Source organism: Panulirus ornatus, chromosome 34 (genome assembly GCF_036320965.1).
Source record: "Panulirus ornatus isolate Po-2019 chromosome 34, ASM3632096v1, whole genome shotgun sequence".
NCBI lineage: Eukaryota > Metazoa > Arthropoda > Malacostraca > Decapoda > Palinuridae > Panulirus > Panulirus ornatus.
In genome coordinates, this window is record NC_092257.1 from 16,022,027 (window position 1) to 16,039,603 (window position 17,577).

At 37.3% G+C, this 17,577-nt stretch overlaps 1 protein-coding gene across 4 annotated transcripts in view; it reads right to left on the reverse strand.

Moving 5' to 3' along the window:
- Positions 1-4,713: 4,713 nt before the first annotated feature.
- The window catches only part of Pitslre (cyclin dependent kinase 11B pitslre), a 28,018-nt gene continuing 15,154 nt past the window's right edge, over positions 4,714-17,577 (reverse strand). For 2 of the 4 annotated variants that reach the window (XM_071682586.1, XM_071682584.1), the window contains 10 exons: positions 15,810-15,851; positions 12,828-12,908; positions 12,292-12,385; positions 11,353-11,502; positions 10,989-11,133; positions 9,630-9,896; positions 7,938-8,162; positions 7,644-7,792; positions 6,845-7,046; positions 4,714-5,395 (listed from right to left, as the gene is read on the reverse strand). In XM_071682586.1, coding sequence (XP_071538687.1) covers positions 5,309-5,395; positions 6,845-7,046; positions 7,644-7,792; positions 7,938-8,162; positions 9,630-9,896; positions 10,989-11,133; positions 11,353-11,502; positions 12,292-12,385; positions 12,828-12,908; positions 15,810-15,851 — 1,442 coding nt within the window. In that variant the 3' untranslated portion in view covers positions 4,714-5,308. The remainder of the gene's footprint in view (positions 5,396-6,844; positions 7,047-7,643; positions 7,793-7,937; positions 8,163-9,629; positions 9,897-10,988; positions 11,134-11,352; positions 11,503-12,291; positions 12,386-12,827; positions 12,909-15,809; positions 15,852-17,577) is intronic. The other 2 variants (XM_071682587.1, XM_071682585.1) reach the window with 1 other exon arrangement.

Genomic DNA, 17,577 nt, shown 5'->3' on the forward strand with positions numbered 1-17,577 from the left:
GTGTCATAAAAATGTATAACAAAATACCAATATGGTAAGAATTTTAATATTTTCAATATATTGCTATCATCTCCATCCTTATACATAATGTGTTGAGGATTATTTCTTGGAACTGTTGTTTTTGTCTTTAAAATAAAAATTAAATTCGATGACTTTAAAAATAAGGGAAATCTAGGTGATACATGTTGATATCATGGAAAAGGTGGAAACTATTTTGATATCCTTTAATAACTTTCCTGGTATAATCAAAAAAACAGATTTGCTTTTACAAATTCAAGCCTGCAAACATAAACTTTATCATAATCACACCACATCTGTTTACAGTGATTAAAAGCAGTCTTAATGCTCATGCTTAAATCTTTATGTAAAAGGCTTTAACTAAAGCCATGGAAATTTTTTGAAGAGGTTGACATAAGAAACAGTGTCATAGTGCCATCTTTCACAGTATATTAAAATAGTAAAACTCAATCATCATTCCACATCTTTTTAATAAAAAGCAAAGAAAAATGTAACCCTGTCATATTGCCTTAATTCAAGCACCCTGTTATAAAAAAAATGCTTCAGCTGTGAGTTACAATCTGCTGAACTTGTGTGATGCTTATTGTTTTATATCAGAATTACTTAAGTCATAAGACATCTTACCATTAATCCTCAACAATTCTTTTATGGTCTCAGTTAAGGCTGCTTCAGTCTGGTGTGCATTTCAGCACAAGTTTACTGTAAAGTTCATACGTACAGGAATGAAGCAAATGACATATGTTGAATATAGATTTTATGAGTAATACCTCCCTTAACTCATCATCTCCCTGCCCCAGGAGTTCCTCCTATCTTTATGAGGATTCTGCAGTACTCGGCAAGCTCTCCACGTCTACCAGTCATGACTATGGGTCATAAAGTGTTGTGATATGTGCGTGTTTACGTGTAAAGAGTATTGGGCATCTGAGTAGTAAGTGCACAGTGTCTTCTTTATGGTAGTTGCATTGTGGGTATGAAGGGTCTTAGGGGTATGTTGAAATGGTATTTGTAGTGTTGTTATGATGGGTAATGTCCAGAATGTACACAGGAGAGTGTGACTCATGTCTGTCTGGGAAGAAAGGTTATTGATAGGTGTACATTTGGTGGGGTGAAGTTTAAGACTGATTTGGGAGGTCAGTTACTTAGTGCTTGTTGCACTATTTCAGTGTGTATGAGTTTGGTCAGTGCTGTATTTGCTGGTGGTCAGGCAGATCTCCTGAGTAGAGGTTACTGAAGTATGAGGTAAGGGGCTTTTCATTTCTACCTTGGGCGTTGGAGGTTAATTTTAACAGGGAGGGTCTAGTGCTACTGCTTAGCATTAAGAGCTGAGCATGTTGAGGTAGGGTTGTATGGGGAGCATCTTTGTTTCATTGTGAAGGTGTTGAGTGTTTGTGGTTGCTAGATAGCCAGTGAGCATACTAACCATGGTTTACCCCATGGGAGCTGTGGTTTCGGTGCATAACACATGACAGATATAGATTGAGTGTGAACAAATGTGGCCTTTTTAGTCTTTCCTAGCGCTACCTGGCTGGAGGGGGGATGCTATTTCATGTGTGGCGGGGTGGCAACAGGAATGGATGAAGGCAGCAAGTATGAATATGTACATGTGTATATATGTGTATATGTTTGTGTATATATATGTATGTATATGTGCATGTGTGGGCATTTATGTATATACATGTGTATGTGGGTGGAATGGGCCATTTATTTGTCTTTTTCCTTGCGCTACCTCACTGACATGGGAGATGGCAATCAAATATAATGAAAAAAAAAAATTCATACATATTCACCTTTTCCCGCATTTGTGAAGTAGCTCTCCCTTGCTCTGAGGCCCAGCTCACTGAGCCTTGGAGGGAATATCCTCACTTGGACCTGCTCTCTGTTCCTTTTTTTGGAAAAGTAAAAAACGGGAGGGAAGGATTTCCAGCCCCCCGCTTCCTCCCCTTTTAGTCACCTTGTACGACACGTAGGGAATACATGGTATTCCCTGCGTGTTGGAGAAGGCAACTAAAAGGGGAGAGAGCAGGGGCTGGAAATCATCTCCTCCCGTTTAAATATTTCCAAAAGAAGGAACAGAGAAGGCGCCAAGTCATGATATTCCCTCTAAGGCTCAGACCTCTGTTCTTAATGCTACCTCGCTAATGTGGGAAATGGCAAGTATGTATGAAAAAAAAATATATATACATATACAGAGGAGGGTGAAAGGCGTGCACAGAATAGTGAATTGGAACGATACGGTATACTGGGGTTAACGTGCTGTCTATGGATTGAACCAGGGCATGTGAAGTGTCTGGGGTAAACCATTGTTATTAGGTCTGTAAGGCCTGGATGTGGAAAGGGAGCTGTGGTTTCGGTGCATTACACATGACAGCTAGAGACTGAGTGTGAACGAATGTGGCCTTTTTTCTTTCCCTAGTGCTACCTTGCTGGAGGGGGGATGCTATTTCATGTGTGGCAGGGTGGCAACGGGAATGGATGAAGGCAGCAGGTATGAATATGTACATGTGTATATATGTATATGTTTGTGTATGTATATGTATGTATATGTGCATGTGTGGGCATTTATGTATATACATGCGTATGTGGGTGGGTTGGGCCATTCGTTCATCTTTTTCCTTGTGCTACCTCATACATAATCACCATTTCTCACGTTTGTGAAGTAGCTCCCCCTCGCTCTGAGGCCCAGCTCACTGAGCCTTAGAGGGAATATCCTCAATTGGACCCACTCTCTGTTCCTTTTTTTGGAAAACTAAAAAATGGGAGGGAAGGATTTCCAGCCCCCTACTCCCTCCCCTTTTGGTCACCTTGTACGACACGCAGGGAATATGTGGTATTCCCTGCATGTCATAGTAGGCAACTAAAAGGGGAGGGAGCGGGGGCTGAAAATCATCCTCTCCTGTTTTAATCTTTCCAAAAGAAGGAACAGAGAAGGGGCCTAGTCAGGATATTCCCTCTAAGGCTCAGACCTGTGTTCTTAACGCTACCTAGCTAATGCGGGAAATGGCGAGTATGTACGAAAAAAATAAAATATGTACATATACAGAGGAGGATGAAAGGCGTGCAAGGAATAGAGTGAATTGGAATGATGTGGTACACAGGGGGTTGATGTGCTGTCTATGGAATGAACTAGGGCATGTGAAGTGTCTGGGGTAAACCATGGTTATTAGGTTACATATGTAAGGCCTGGATGTGGAAATGGAGCTGTGGTTTTGGTGCATTACACATGACAGCTAGAGACTGAGTGTGGCCTTTTTGTCTTTTCCTAGCACTAACTTGCTGGAGGGGAGATGCTATTTCATGTGTGGCGGGGTGGCAATGGGAATGGATGAAGGCAGCAAGTATGAATATGTACATGTGTATATATGTATATGTATATGTATGTATATGGGCATGTGTGGGCATTTATGTATATACATGTGTATGTGGGTGGGTTGGGCCATTTGTTTGTCTTTTTCCTTGCGCTACCTCGCTAAAACAGGAGATAGCAATTAAGTATAATATAAAAATTTTCATACATATTTACCATTCCCCGCATTTGCGAAGTAGCTCCCCCTCGCTCTGAGGCCCAGCTCACTGAGCCTTAGAGGGAATATCCTCACTTGACCCCGCTCTCTGTTCCTTTTTTGGAAAACTAAAAAAACAGGAGGGAAGGATTCCCAACCCCTGCTCCCTCCCCTTTTAGTCACCTTCCACGACACGCAGGGAATATGTGGTATTCCCTGTATGTCACAGAAGGCAACCAAAAGGGGAGGGAGTTGGGGGCTGGAAATCATCCCCTCCCATTTTAATTTTTCCAAAAGAAGGAACAGACGGGGCCAAGTCAGGATAGTCCCTTTAAGGCTCAGACCTCTGTTCTTAACGCTACCTTGCTAATGCAGGAAATGGCGAGTATGTATGAAAAAAATATAATATATACATATACAGTGTACACAAAAAAACCTTGTCCACCTCCTTATACATTTTAAAAGGTGATGTCAGACTGACATTTTAGTACTTTTTTTTTATCTTTCATTAGGCCTTGATAATCACCTATAGATGTTTGAGGAAAAAATTGGCAAGGTTCCTAAACTGATTTATGTCCATCTTTTCAGTTCATGGGATCTTGATCTGAATGAGGCGAGGCACTAATGAGGTGTTGCAGGAAGCAGACACCTGACCACTCATTTCAGGTGAGAATTTGGACTTTCTCCTCCTTAGAAGGTAAGAGCCAACCATCTTGAAGCACAGGTGGAAGATGTAAAATGCCCAGAAGCAAAATTCCAAGTGAAGTACCAGCCAAGAAGAATAATAAAGAACATCCAATCCTCAAGACAGCCTGAGGCACACTGAGGTGACTAGCTGGCGCTAAGGTGAATGCAACACAGAATTAGCCAACCTTGGAAATGTTTTTAAAAAGCTAGAAATGCTTAAGTCTTAATCTTTGAGAAAAATCAATTTTTGCACCATCTCATAAACTGAGAAAAAAATTTTGCTATTTGTATACAGAGGAAGAAATAGAGTCAAACAGATTGAAAGGGTTATCCTATGTAGTATAAAAATCCTCTAAGTAGACATAAAAGGGGGTCTTCTGTTGGATGCAATCAAGGTGCCAGAGACTACTGTAATGCATTGCAGCTTAGCCATAATATCCACATACCACTCTGCAAATCACATTATGCTTTCTAAAAATAAATTTAGGAATGAAAAATTGATTACTACTTCACTGTCTTCATTCATGTGTTTATTTCCTAAAGCCCAATTTTAGGAAACATGGGGAGATGATGACAATTTTAGGAAACAAGGGGAGATGATGACAAAATTAGGAAACATGGGGAGATGATGACAACCATTTTACAAAAAATGTATAGTCACGCTAACTAACACCTGATAAACCATTTATTTTTCCTATGATTCCACTCAACAGTTTCCTTGGCCTCATCTGCTAAAAAGTGTAATAAATCATATATCACCAAAACTATAGGTACACTATACATGACAGCAAGAAAGAGGAGGTGAGCAAATGAGGCCGTTGTTCATTTGTCCCTGATGATACCTCTCTAAGGTGGTATAAGAAATTAGGTTTAAAAAAAATATATTTATCACCATAAGAAAGATACCAATCTGTATTTTTACAAAACATATATCATTTTCAATTCACAGTAAATAAGTACAACTTTACCATCACTTGATAAATGGCAAAAAATCACATCCTAACAGTCCAAGTATAACATGATGAAACGAGTTCTTGTACTTGTCAATGACCAGGAGTTTGAGCTTGTCTGGTACTTTGAAAACCTTTTTAAATTTCTGCCAATCACATCTTTAGGACAAATCCTGGCCCACTAGAATTGGCTCCACCAAGGAAGAACCCTCTTGCAGCCAACTCATCATCTCCGTCAACCTGAAAAGGTAATCAGTTTTAAGCCGCGAATTTTTCACTATTTCACTGGTATGTGAACTGAGAGACATTATTTATCACTGACCTAAAAGAGGATGGCAGAGCAAACTCCATTGAATATAAAATTAAACTGCTAGTCAAGAGTGGTCACTTCCACCCTAAAGAAGAAGCTGAGTACGTGCAGTCCCTAATCCCTTCTTCTCATGTAGCTGTTGCCTTTTTGCAAGTAAAATAAAATAGAAGTGCTCATTCTCCCATCAGACATGTGTATTCCAAGAGTTAAAGCAATGAAAATGGTTGGGAGGGATAGTGAGATTGTGTCCTTCCATTGGTTTCTGTGGACATATCTTTCATACTTTACATGCAACTTCTTGTGCCTCAAGACAAACTTTGGATACATATGACTATAATCACATGGTAAACCATTCTCGAAAAGATGAGGCTCTCACCGGTTTGAATGCCATGATTAAATCACATACCATCAAGTCCCCATCGCTCACCATCAGGTTCATTATTACTGGCATCACTTTCATCACTCACCATCATGTTTACTATCATCCAATATAACTTTCAGCACTTCATCACCTTCCCAATTACTTACCGCCATGTTTACTATCAATCCTCTGTCCGAGCACTTAAGATCTCCCAAACTATTTGGATGAGCAAATAAGATCCACACATAACCTCCTGTCCGAGCACTTAAGACCTCCCATACTATCTGGATGAGCAATTATGATCCACACATATGTCCAAATACCACTTTCCTTAGTTGTTACATATCAATAGTACTTAGACAAATACAGGCCCTATGGAAGATGACAAATCATATTCAACCGAGAAACAGAAAAAAAATTATAGTTCAGCGCCATGAACTGAACCTACAGTGCTGAATCCTGAGCTACATTTACAGTACATAATTCTGCAGTCTTTCAAAATTAATGGATATACTAATTTGCATATTTTTTGAAGGCATTAACCTATGTTCTACAGTATAATTGCTAGTCCTTTTCCTCTTTTTTATTAACCTTTGATGAATGTCTGTCAAAACAGGAAAGCAGATCATATAACCTAAATGTACTAGATCTCAAGTGATTTCACAAATGTATTTCCCATGAAAGCCTGTGCATCTGATTTCCCTAATCTTTAATGTTTTATTGTGAAATTTCCAGAAAATTTCACACTGATGAATTCCTCTATGTCTAAAGACATTATTAGTATAGGGCTGCACTCTATAATCCTGTGCTTGGAGGCTTAAGTATAAATCTGGCAATAGGCATGGCTTGATAGAGTATGATAGCTAATCCACACTTGCCGTTGGTTAAGCTGCACCATGTTAAAATACCAGGATAAGCTATCTCTGTTTCATAAGAATGTGAAAAAAAACGAAGGAAATAACTGCCTTAGTCACATGAATTTAGTTTAAAGTCACAAATAGAATCTAATTCCATTTACCAAATCTTTGAAGTTCTTGCCACCAGATGGTGGCTTAGGGCTGAGGCCTGTTTTCTTGGTACGAGCATGAGGATTTTCTGACTTGGCTGGCCAAGTTGGGAACATAGCAGGATCAACGGGAGCTGGTGGTTCTTTGTGGAAATAATCATGTAATAATGCCTCCTGACATGTGATTCGTTTCTGGGGGTTGTATGTAAGGAACCTGGAAAGAGGAACCAAATACAGTGTATTATAACAATTCATATTAGACTGTTTCACTTACCTAATTCCCTTTTTCATTTTATCCATGTATAGTACTTTAAAGATTCAGGGAAAATTTTTCAACATGATCCCCATGATTAACGTGTAAGAGCATACTTACAACTAAAGTCCTGAAGTTCAGTCTTGGATATGAGGCAGTTTAGTGTGATTCATCAAAGTATGTCAAAATTTGGTTAATCCATCATCTATAAATCTCACAATAATTTTTTGTTCACTAGTAAAGAAACTATTTAATTCGAAGGTCTATGAAGTATTTAGATTATTAAAATATACACAAACTTCTGAAGTCTTCATCAGTAATAAACTTTGGTTTCTTCGTATGAATTTAAAAATCTCATAGATTGAAACAAAAATTTACTATATGAATACAGTATTTCAGTCCAGTAATATCCTTACTTAATCACTATCAAACCACTTTATCTATTCTTGTAAAGGTTTATCACAACCATGATTAAGTATTTTGTAATGACTGCTTCCCAGTTATAAGTCCTTAAAAGAATTCCTCAATATATTGACTTATCCAACTTTAGTATACTACCTGTTGAGAAGACTGAAGCCCTGATCAGATAGTCTTGTCTTAAATCTTTCACGCAGATGGTTATATGGATAGTCAGCAAACTGTGTCTTTTTCACCAGCGGCAACTGATTATATCCAGGCCATATCTTTTCACTAGGTGTTCCGAGATCCTGAGAAGATTTCATTAGCATCAGAGAAATTAGAATGAGCTACACAGTAAGCTTAAAGCTTTCAAAGAATTAAAAATCATAAAAATCACTCTTAAGACTATATTCTAAATACAAAACTATTACCATTAAGTTTTTTACACCTTACCTTGAATATCTTATTAAGCTGATCTATTTCTGATTTCCCAGGGAACATTGGTTCCATCCCAAGTAGTTCACCAAAGATACAACCAACAGACCAAACATCTATGTGTGTTGAGTACTGCTTTGATCCCAAAAGAAGCTCTGGAGCACGATACCAAAGGGTAACCACAATTGGCGTGTAATGTTTTAGTGGTGAACCATATTCTCGTGCCAGACCAAAATCTCCTACCTGCGAAAGAAGTATATCAAACAAATATATAATAAAACTGAATCAATTGACTGAAAATACCTAAATTCAAATTAAAACGAGTATCATGATAATGAATAACATCACGAAAATATAAGTGATATCAAACATAAAAAGCAATACTCACACATAAATCACTTAGATAAGAATGGTCCTAATGTTAATGTTTACTAAGGAAATGCACTGCAGAATGTGAGCAATAATAGACACTGCTAGGACTCAGATCCACAAGGTGTTAATGGTTTTTGAAAAAAAATATTTTTGGCCTCTGTTTCATAGATATTTAACTGATAACATTAATATTGGAAGCTACAAAGGATCAAAAACACAATCCACAGCCAAGCACCACAGACCTTTCTATGATTTCCAATGACCACCTCAAATGCCCTGGTTCAACCCATTGTTCCCTATGTACCACATTACTCTCATTTACCCTAAGCCTCGTTCCTTTCACTTCTGACATATATGTTCTTAGTTACTCCTTACTTATTCTCTCTATAAATCCAAACCATTTCAGTGTCATTCCTCACACCACATAACATCAGGAATTTCATTTCTAGGATATTCGCTCTAATCAAACACACAAACCTTTGCTCTCACACACAATGATCACCCTTTCAACACAATCCTCAATGCACCCATATATATTCACACAACAGAGAGTGGCAGTCTCTGAAATAAGAACCTACAGTGGCACTTAGCAGTAATGCAAATGTCACAACTCTGGCAAATAGTTGAAAAAATATGAAATGATCACCATTTAGGAGTTGAAATGCAGGCTTTCCACTACCTTAATTTTGTTTTCATACCTGACTGCCATTTCCCATGTCAGCAAGGCAGCATCAAGAACAAAGAAAGGCCACATTTGCTTACATCCATTCTCTGTCATGTGTAATGCATGAAAACCACAGCTCCCTATCCATAACTGGGTCCCACAGACCATTCTGTGGCTTACAATTTAACATGCCCTGGTTCAGTCCATTGACAGCAAATCAACCTGTGTTTACCACATCATTCCAATTCACTCTCAACCATGCACATCTTTTGCAACTTTGCACCCTACAATAACTCTTAAAATATTCTGGTTTTTCCTCTTCTTTTTCTTATCAAATTAAATTTTTCAACTCTGCGACTGGAACCTTTGACAAAAAAAACAGGTTACTTTTTAGCCACTTCAGTGTTAAGAGTCCCATGCTGTTCTAGAGGTAATGACATATCAAAGATAACTATGAAAGACCATTTAATATGTGTGTATGAAAACATGTACATGGGAAGACTGTGAGTCTGGTGGTTGGACTCAGTGAAGGTGAGTGTTCAAGAAAAAGTTGTGGGCATGGAAAAAAGACATGAAGATGGCCATTATTTTTGGTGTCTGAGGAATAATGGCATGAGTCATTTTTTGGTACAAGAGAAAATTTTTAATAAAAAATACATAAATCATGATCATACCTTCAAAATACCCCGATGAGACAACAGTAAATTTGATGTTTTAAGATCTCTGTGGAGGATCCAATTGTCATGGAGGTGATGGACAGCCCTCAGCAGTTGCTTCATGAGAGTTTTAACCTCACCAATAGTAAACATCTGCTTCTTTTGTCGCATAGTTTCCATGAGGCTCTTAAGATCATGTTCTACATAATCCATAACTATGTAAATTTTATCCATGTTACTTCCAACTACAATCTCACGTACTGTCACTATGTTCTCGTGCTGACCCTGTGCAATGAAAAAAGAAGAAAAAGGTGAGAACCCATAATACTCGGCTCAGACTTACTGTTTTCATAACTATTCTCCTATCCTCATTTGTTAAGATGGATTATGAACATAGTAGCATCTATATTTATGGTTATTTTGTATGCCACTCAGGCAAAATTTAAAAGGAAATATACTGATTTGTGAACTATCCATATCATGCTAACAACCTACCAACATACTGTACTCAGAGTAGTTCAGAGCATGGGGGTGTACTTTTAAAAGGGTAAACTCAAACAATACAATGTACCCTTTTGTTCAACTTCACATCAGAATTATTCATATCATAGTTAAAACAGATACAGGCACGTTTAGGACATCTTAATCACGAATAAAGTTTGTCCAGCCCTCCTATTAAGACTATTATATATCATACATAGCCTCATAGCATTTCACTGACTCTCTTCCAACTCTCTGCACAAAACTGATATTCTGTCTGCCATTTTCAAGCTCTAAATGAGGCCTCATAGAAAGAGGTTCCAGGAGGTAAGCAGAGTACTGGTTGGTATGAGAATTTTACATTTTCACAATCCTTTTGAAGAAGTAAGGTCTTCTGTAATATCTGTTTCTTCACTGAGAATCTAAAACTAGTGAAAGACATCAAGAACATGGTTCTTAAATATTCAGAGAAAACCTGAGTAACTGAATACCACACATTTTCAGGACATCCCATAGTAGTAACTTCATCTTACACCATTTCTGAGTCCATGAACACTACACATAAACTCCTCTGCAACCATCACAGCAAAAATCTGAACTACAAATCCTCTATCTTTCCTAAGTACTTCCCTGCTCTTCATCCTCTCAATACATCACTGTAATTAGGTTTATTGTGGTTTTCTTTAACACTGGTTATGGGCAATAGCTAGATAGTCTACTGTCGAAGACTAACAGGAAAATCAACAGTTAACTAATACTACCCCTCTAAAATTTCCAGCAGGATTTATCAAGGGGAAAGCAGGGGTAATAACAGTCCTAACCAATGACGAAACAAAAAGAATTCAAAAGATGCCAAGATTCACTTCACTGTAGTGGTGGTTGCTTCCAGTAACTAACCTTGAGTAGAGTATTGACTTCTCTCAGTGATGTAATTGGAAAACCCTCCTTTTCTTTCTCCATCTTAAGTCTCTTCAGTGCAACAATTTGATTGGTTGCCTTCTCTCTAGCTCTGTACACTACTCCATATGTTCCTTCCTCAATTCTGGAAATGAAAGGAATAACATCTGATAAATGACCTTTGATTTTCTCCTTATCAATGTAGACTATTTTGCCCTTAATGTACATCCTACAGAATCAAACCAACACTGTTTTTCTCTCACTTGTATGTAGCATTTCTTTTTGCTAAAACCTCATAATTGGGAACTTTCATAGGATAATTTAACATTACATAATGTTACAGTTCATTAAGTTTTCAACTAACCTATTAAGACACTCAAATTCGTCAACAGAACGACAGCCCATAATAGCAGGATAGTAGGAGGGTAACTCTTCCTTTAGCTCGAGTGGAGATTCAGGTGATGACTCTGGCAAATAATTTGCTTCCTCACGGTCTGATCGACGATCCTCCACTCTGTGGAGTGGACATGTGGGAAAAGTCAGAAGTCTGATAATCATGCAAGAACCATATGTAAGTGAACTTATCAATTTCTGCAAGTTGACACATAAATAGATATGAGATATATAGCTCTAGAAGCCAAGTTTTAAATGAATCTGTAGGGAGTTTAGCGTACCACTGATAAGGATTCGGTAACAATATGTATGGTTACAGTAAAGTGTGGGAATATACAATACAAACCAATGGTTGTAAATACAGCACTATCATATAAATACGATCCACAGGTTTTTCTTGTTGGAATGATGCAAGTTCCAAGGATGCATTCTGGGATAAAATGTACTTACAAGTAATCCACATATAGTAAACTAAGTAGTATGTGCATCTTCCAAAGTCATCATTTTTTCAGTTTCACCAACAACAGAACAGGAAAGAACATGAAATTAAACAAGTCAACTCTTACAACAGATGCGAAAAAGTACTTTATAGTATGTGCAGTAGATGACTGGAATAAAGTAATCGAATACAAAGCTATTGCTAACACCTTATAAATATTTAAGAAGCTATATGATAGGAAATGTTCAAGAGATGGGGCCTCACAAGTGTAAACACTCTTCCAATGCAGTACAATACATAATTACAAAAAAACTGGAAATATCTTACTACAATACAGATTGACACATTGCAAACTGTGGGCAAACGAAAAAGGATTCATAATCGTTACAATTTCTTAAGCTCTACTATATATCAACTGAGACTTTCATTAAAACAAGGTCAAGACAGGAATAAAAATGTCAATATATTCACGTGGGGGAGTCTTTGTAGCGGCCTGCTTGGTTAGGTGACAATGTTCCAGATCTTGCAGACCCAGAGCCACTGCCTGACACAGACATTTGGTCGCCTGGGGGGATAGACATGAAAAAAATTAGGAACATCTGTCTTTGTATCACTGAAAAAATATGCATTAATAATGGATACACCACTGTTCTCTGAACAAAGGTAAATCACAGGACAAAAAAATCATTTTTTTTCCAAACCCAGAGGGGATTTAATTACTGTATGACAAAAAACAAACATCAACAATGTGATGCAATGAAAATAAGCACATGCAGGATATCACAAATGATTACATAAGGGGGGTATTCTTATAATCAAAATATGAATATTCAAGTACACAGAGGCAAATGGAACACGGGAAAGTATCAGAAAGATTCTGAATAATGCTATTGCTCCTAAGAATCAACTGCTTATGTCACATAAAGCCATGAACAAAAATCATATTTAAGATATCTTTCATATGTTCATCTTCCCAAACACTGAAAAACACTCTAATAAATCATTACCAGAGTCCTTCTCTATCTTCACAATGTCATCCTCCTTATCTTCTTCCTCCAACTCTGTCTCGCTACTGGTACTGTAAGAATCTGCAAAACAAGACCAAACATGGAGTTAAAGTGATATATGTGCACCAACAGTGCTTCATGCAATGAGGCTTTAAAATGAAGATAACACTACAGCCAACAATTAGCAACAGATTCTAACACTTACATTCTACATAAGTATCAAGACTATAAAGACTCCATGGTAAAGTAAGGAGTGCTGTGGAAGTAAAGAAGGGGGGATGGGATGAACAGTAATAATAACACACATCTGACAGTAATGAGCTACAATAAGAATATGCAATATGAAGTTAACTTAAAGAATGAAGCAATGAAACATGTGCAAGAAAAAAAAATTCTCAACTTGATCTATTCTACTTAAATGGGAATGAGGATAAGATAACCAGAGGGATAGACTTTTATGTGCACTCTTATTCAGTTTTAGTTTATAACCTATGGACTTACTAAGTATCATTTAAATCATAAACTAAAGTTTCAATAACCATGATGTTAAAACCTTTTTTCATTACAATGGTGGCATTCCTTCATGATACTTGCAATCTTTGAGTAAGACTCTCTGTTCACTATCAAACTACAGGAGTTAATAACTCTATACCCATAAAAATGAAATGTGTGTTTGATTACTACTTGTGATTACTATTTTAGTGTTATGAGGAAAGAGTTTTACACATGTGCTGCCCTGTCTCTTACCTTTGTATGTACTATGTCTACTCCTATATGTGTATGTGCAAACACAAACACTCACACCTTAGCATATGTTAGGTATATATGTGTGCATGGCAAAGTTGGTGTATTTGGAATAAGATGGTAGGAGGAATGAAAGTCATAGCAAATGATTTAGTGAAGAGAAAGGTGGTGCGCCAGAGCAGCAGTAGTAGACAGGATTGCAGTCGAGTTTCTCATCAGGATCAAGGTGGTGTTGATCAGTTAGTCAGGCTGTTCAAAACTTGGATGGCCCAAGGTGAGGTGCCTAAGGACTGGAAGAATGCATGATGAATAGTGCCCATATATAAGGGATAGGCAGATAAGAGGGAGTACTTGAATTACAGAGGTTTTAGCCTGTTTGGTATACCTGATAAGGTCTATGGGAGACTGGTGATCAAGAGGGCAGTGGCATGCACAGATTATCAGACTTGGGAGGAGCAAGGTGGCTGCAGGTGTGGTTGGGGATGTGTAGACCAAGTGTTTGCTTTAAAAAGGTTGAGTGAAAAATATCTCCTGCAACATATATTCTTAACGTTTCAAACAAAACATCTTTATCAACCCATCATATGCTCCCTTTAGTTCCATAAATGCTACATAAAAATCCCTCTGTTTTTCTTCCTCCCACAAACATTTCAAAGCAAACACTTGATCTATACATCCTGTTCAACTCCTGAAGCCACAATGTTCCTCCCCTGTATGACACCTCTTTCTCTATCACCACTCTCCCATATACCTTACCATGTACACTTGACAAATTTTTACCTCTGTAATCTGAACATTCAATTTTGACCCCTTTGCCTTTATCCAGCGATGCTATAAATGCATTCTGCCAACTGTCAGGCCCTCACCGACAAAATAAGTCCTAACTATTCAATCAACAACACAGTCACCTCTTTTCTTGAGAACTTCAACTGCAATCTCATCCACTCCAGTTGCACTGCCAAACTTCATCTTATGAAAAGCTTCCACCACATCTCCTTTCACCAAACCATTTGCCAGGACTCTCTCATTTCACATACCTCTCTGATACAAACACCCAACAGCTGTTATCATATCATCTAACACATTCAACAGATTCTCACTTGTTATTCTAGGGCCTCTTTCTGAAAAGGTCCTGCTATTACTCAGGACTTTTACCAAGGGCTCCTGCAGCTTCAAGGCTGCACTACACTTATTAGTAAAAACAGGATGGACTCCTTTGAAGTGAGATGTACTTTGATGAGGCTGTATTCTTTTTCATCAGCTGATGATGATGCAGCCTTGCCAAAGATGATTTTTCACTTGCAGGTGGACTCTGGTAACTTATATCCAAAATATAGGTAGCAAAATCAATATCTGATCTACACATTTTTTTGTAATATGAATAACTTTAGAAATAAGTTAATTCATATAACTCTAAGGAGATATTCACTACATGACTAACCTGAAACACCATGCCAGATTAAGCACCGGAAAAAGGCAGTGTACTGAACTTCAAATTATGAGTGGACTATACAAAATACAATTATAAGGAATGTATACATTAAGAAGGTTATGTTCTTTTGGTGCTTCACCAATAGGAAAGAAATATTAGTAAGTTTATGATAAAAACGAAAAGATTCATTAATGAAACATAAATCAATGAAGCTGCATCACTTCCAAATTAATCACTTAGGTACAACACGACCTTTTTAATAGTTTGTTATGAGCCCCAGATAAAGCATTTATATCAACACCAAGAAAGCATCAGTAAGCAGCAATCAGTCTCATTTTCCAGTGGCCAATACTTTCACTGTAAATGCTTATATAACACATTCATTAGTTCTAAAATGGCTCAACTGTACATATCAGAGCTATTTAGCAGAACCTAAGTAAATAAAATTACCAAAACAAACAGGCTGTCTTAACAAACATGCTAAATGCTTTCTCAGATGTAATCAAATAAAGACAAATAAAACATTAACTGGCATAGCTTGCTCCTACAGGAAGTATGAACAAATAATGCCACTAATATGTAACTTAATGCAGACCTTAACTACGTGAAAATAATTTCCTAAAAGTACTTTCCAATAATGTACCTTTAAAATAATGCTATCTAAAACAAACTAACAGTATACAATACAAGATAGAAATATTTAATGAACATTGTACAGCAGTACCTCAACCTACACACGTCTTTGATAAAGATCAAGCAAAACGGAAAAAGAAAAATATCAGTCCAAAAACAGTAAATTAACTCACGGTACTGATTCCTCTGAGGAGGCGTTGGTGAGCGTACCCTCTCTGGAGGGGGGCAAAGGTGGAGCTCAAACATTTGGCAACAAAACTACATAATACAATGAAACCCACACATGAAGAACAGGAGTTCGTACACATTTAAAAATGTTTTTAAAATACCACTACCAAGACTGCATAAGTAAAGGGATATTTAAATATAATTTCCAGGCTCACGGCCTTTCTGTTCATCACTACCATGCCAGATCTAAAGTGCAAAGCTTTTATGAACTAATGTAACCACTGAAAACAAAAGTTTCTTCAAAAACAATGCTCAAAAACTGAGAAAGCTTTCTTCCTGCACGTGCATTGCATATTTTTTTACACTCTACTAGATGTTCTGCTGATCATAAAAGAGCAGAGGTTAAGAGTAAAGGACAAGTTCTTAATGTATGAGTAAAAGAATCTGGGATCTGTGGTGACAAGCTCTGAAGGGGTATGACTATTAACGGTATGATTATTGATACATTTAATGTTTGCACTGTCAAGACAAAAAACTCAAAAAACATTTCGGTCTATAAGGATGAAAATGGCAGAGTTAACCAAATGAAAATAATATGAACAATTTACTGTACAGGGACCTCTCGATTTACATGATAATCAGGTTCTTTAAAATGGTTGTGTAAAAAAAAGCACAAACCAAATAATGTAACTAATGGGGACTAGGGAGTTTCATTCTTAGTAAGACAGTACAGAATAATATATCAGTGAAAAACTTCAATATACATGTACCAGGAAATATACTGTAATATTCATACTGTACAAAGAATTCTATTAATAAAAACAAAAAATAAGAAACTGAATTCTGGTACAGTCTTCTTATCATCGAAAAAGTATATTTTCAAAGGCATTCTCTTTCTAAATAATCCAGTCTCATCCATGTTAGAAAACTACTTAGGAGAGTAACCAACTTCCTTCATGATGGTCTTGAGGGTTCCCAGGAAATTTTCAGCATCATATATATCAGCAGAAGCAGCCTTGATGCTGTGGCAATTGCAACATTTAAAATACTATAGTAAACCAACCAGGACTTGCTTGAAATGCCTTTGCTGCCCCTTTTGCACTGCCACTCATCATATATACTCTGAGCCTCTGCTTGTATCACCAACATGCTAACAGGAGCATTTTCTTGAGTTTGGCATTCAATCCATGAGCTCAACATTGATTCCATTCTCTCCACAATCAAACTTTGAGAATACAAGGTCTCAGATGCACTTATCAATGTTCCATTCTTGGAACTCTCCTATATCTTCTAAACACAATCATGAATTGTCCGTAAGGCAGATTCAATACATCTGAGGGCAGACTTAATATCAATTGTTCATTCACCTCTCTCATATTGTTTGAGCACATCCACTGTAATTTCAGTGGTGATGGCCTTATACTTTTTAGCACCACTGCTAACGGGAGAACTTAAAACACTCTTTGGTGGCATGATGCAAGGGACAAAACATGTGCAATATACAGTATATTGGGGCACAAAACTGAAACACTGTGAATATAGACAGTATTCATATCATGCACATGTGTGATTTTCAGATGGTGCTGGCAATGCCACACAACCATGCTCCTAGCCCAGTGATGGTCATGTTATTCCAAACTTTAGCTCAAGTAAATTAAAAAAGGTGTAAATGGACTGAGAGCATTATTCTACAAACAGCATAAGATAAATTCACATAAGTCAAGAGGTACCTGTACCCTAAAGTAGGTTAGATTCTTGTTTTTCTAGATCAAT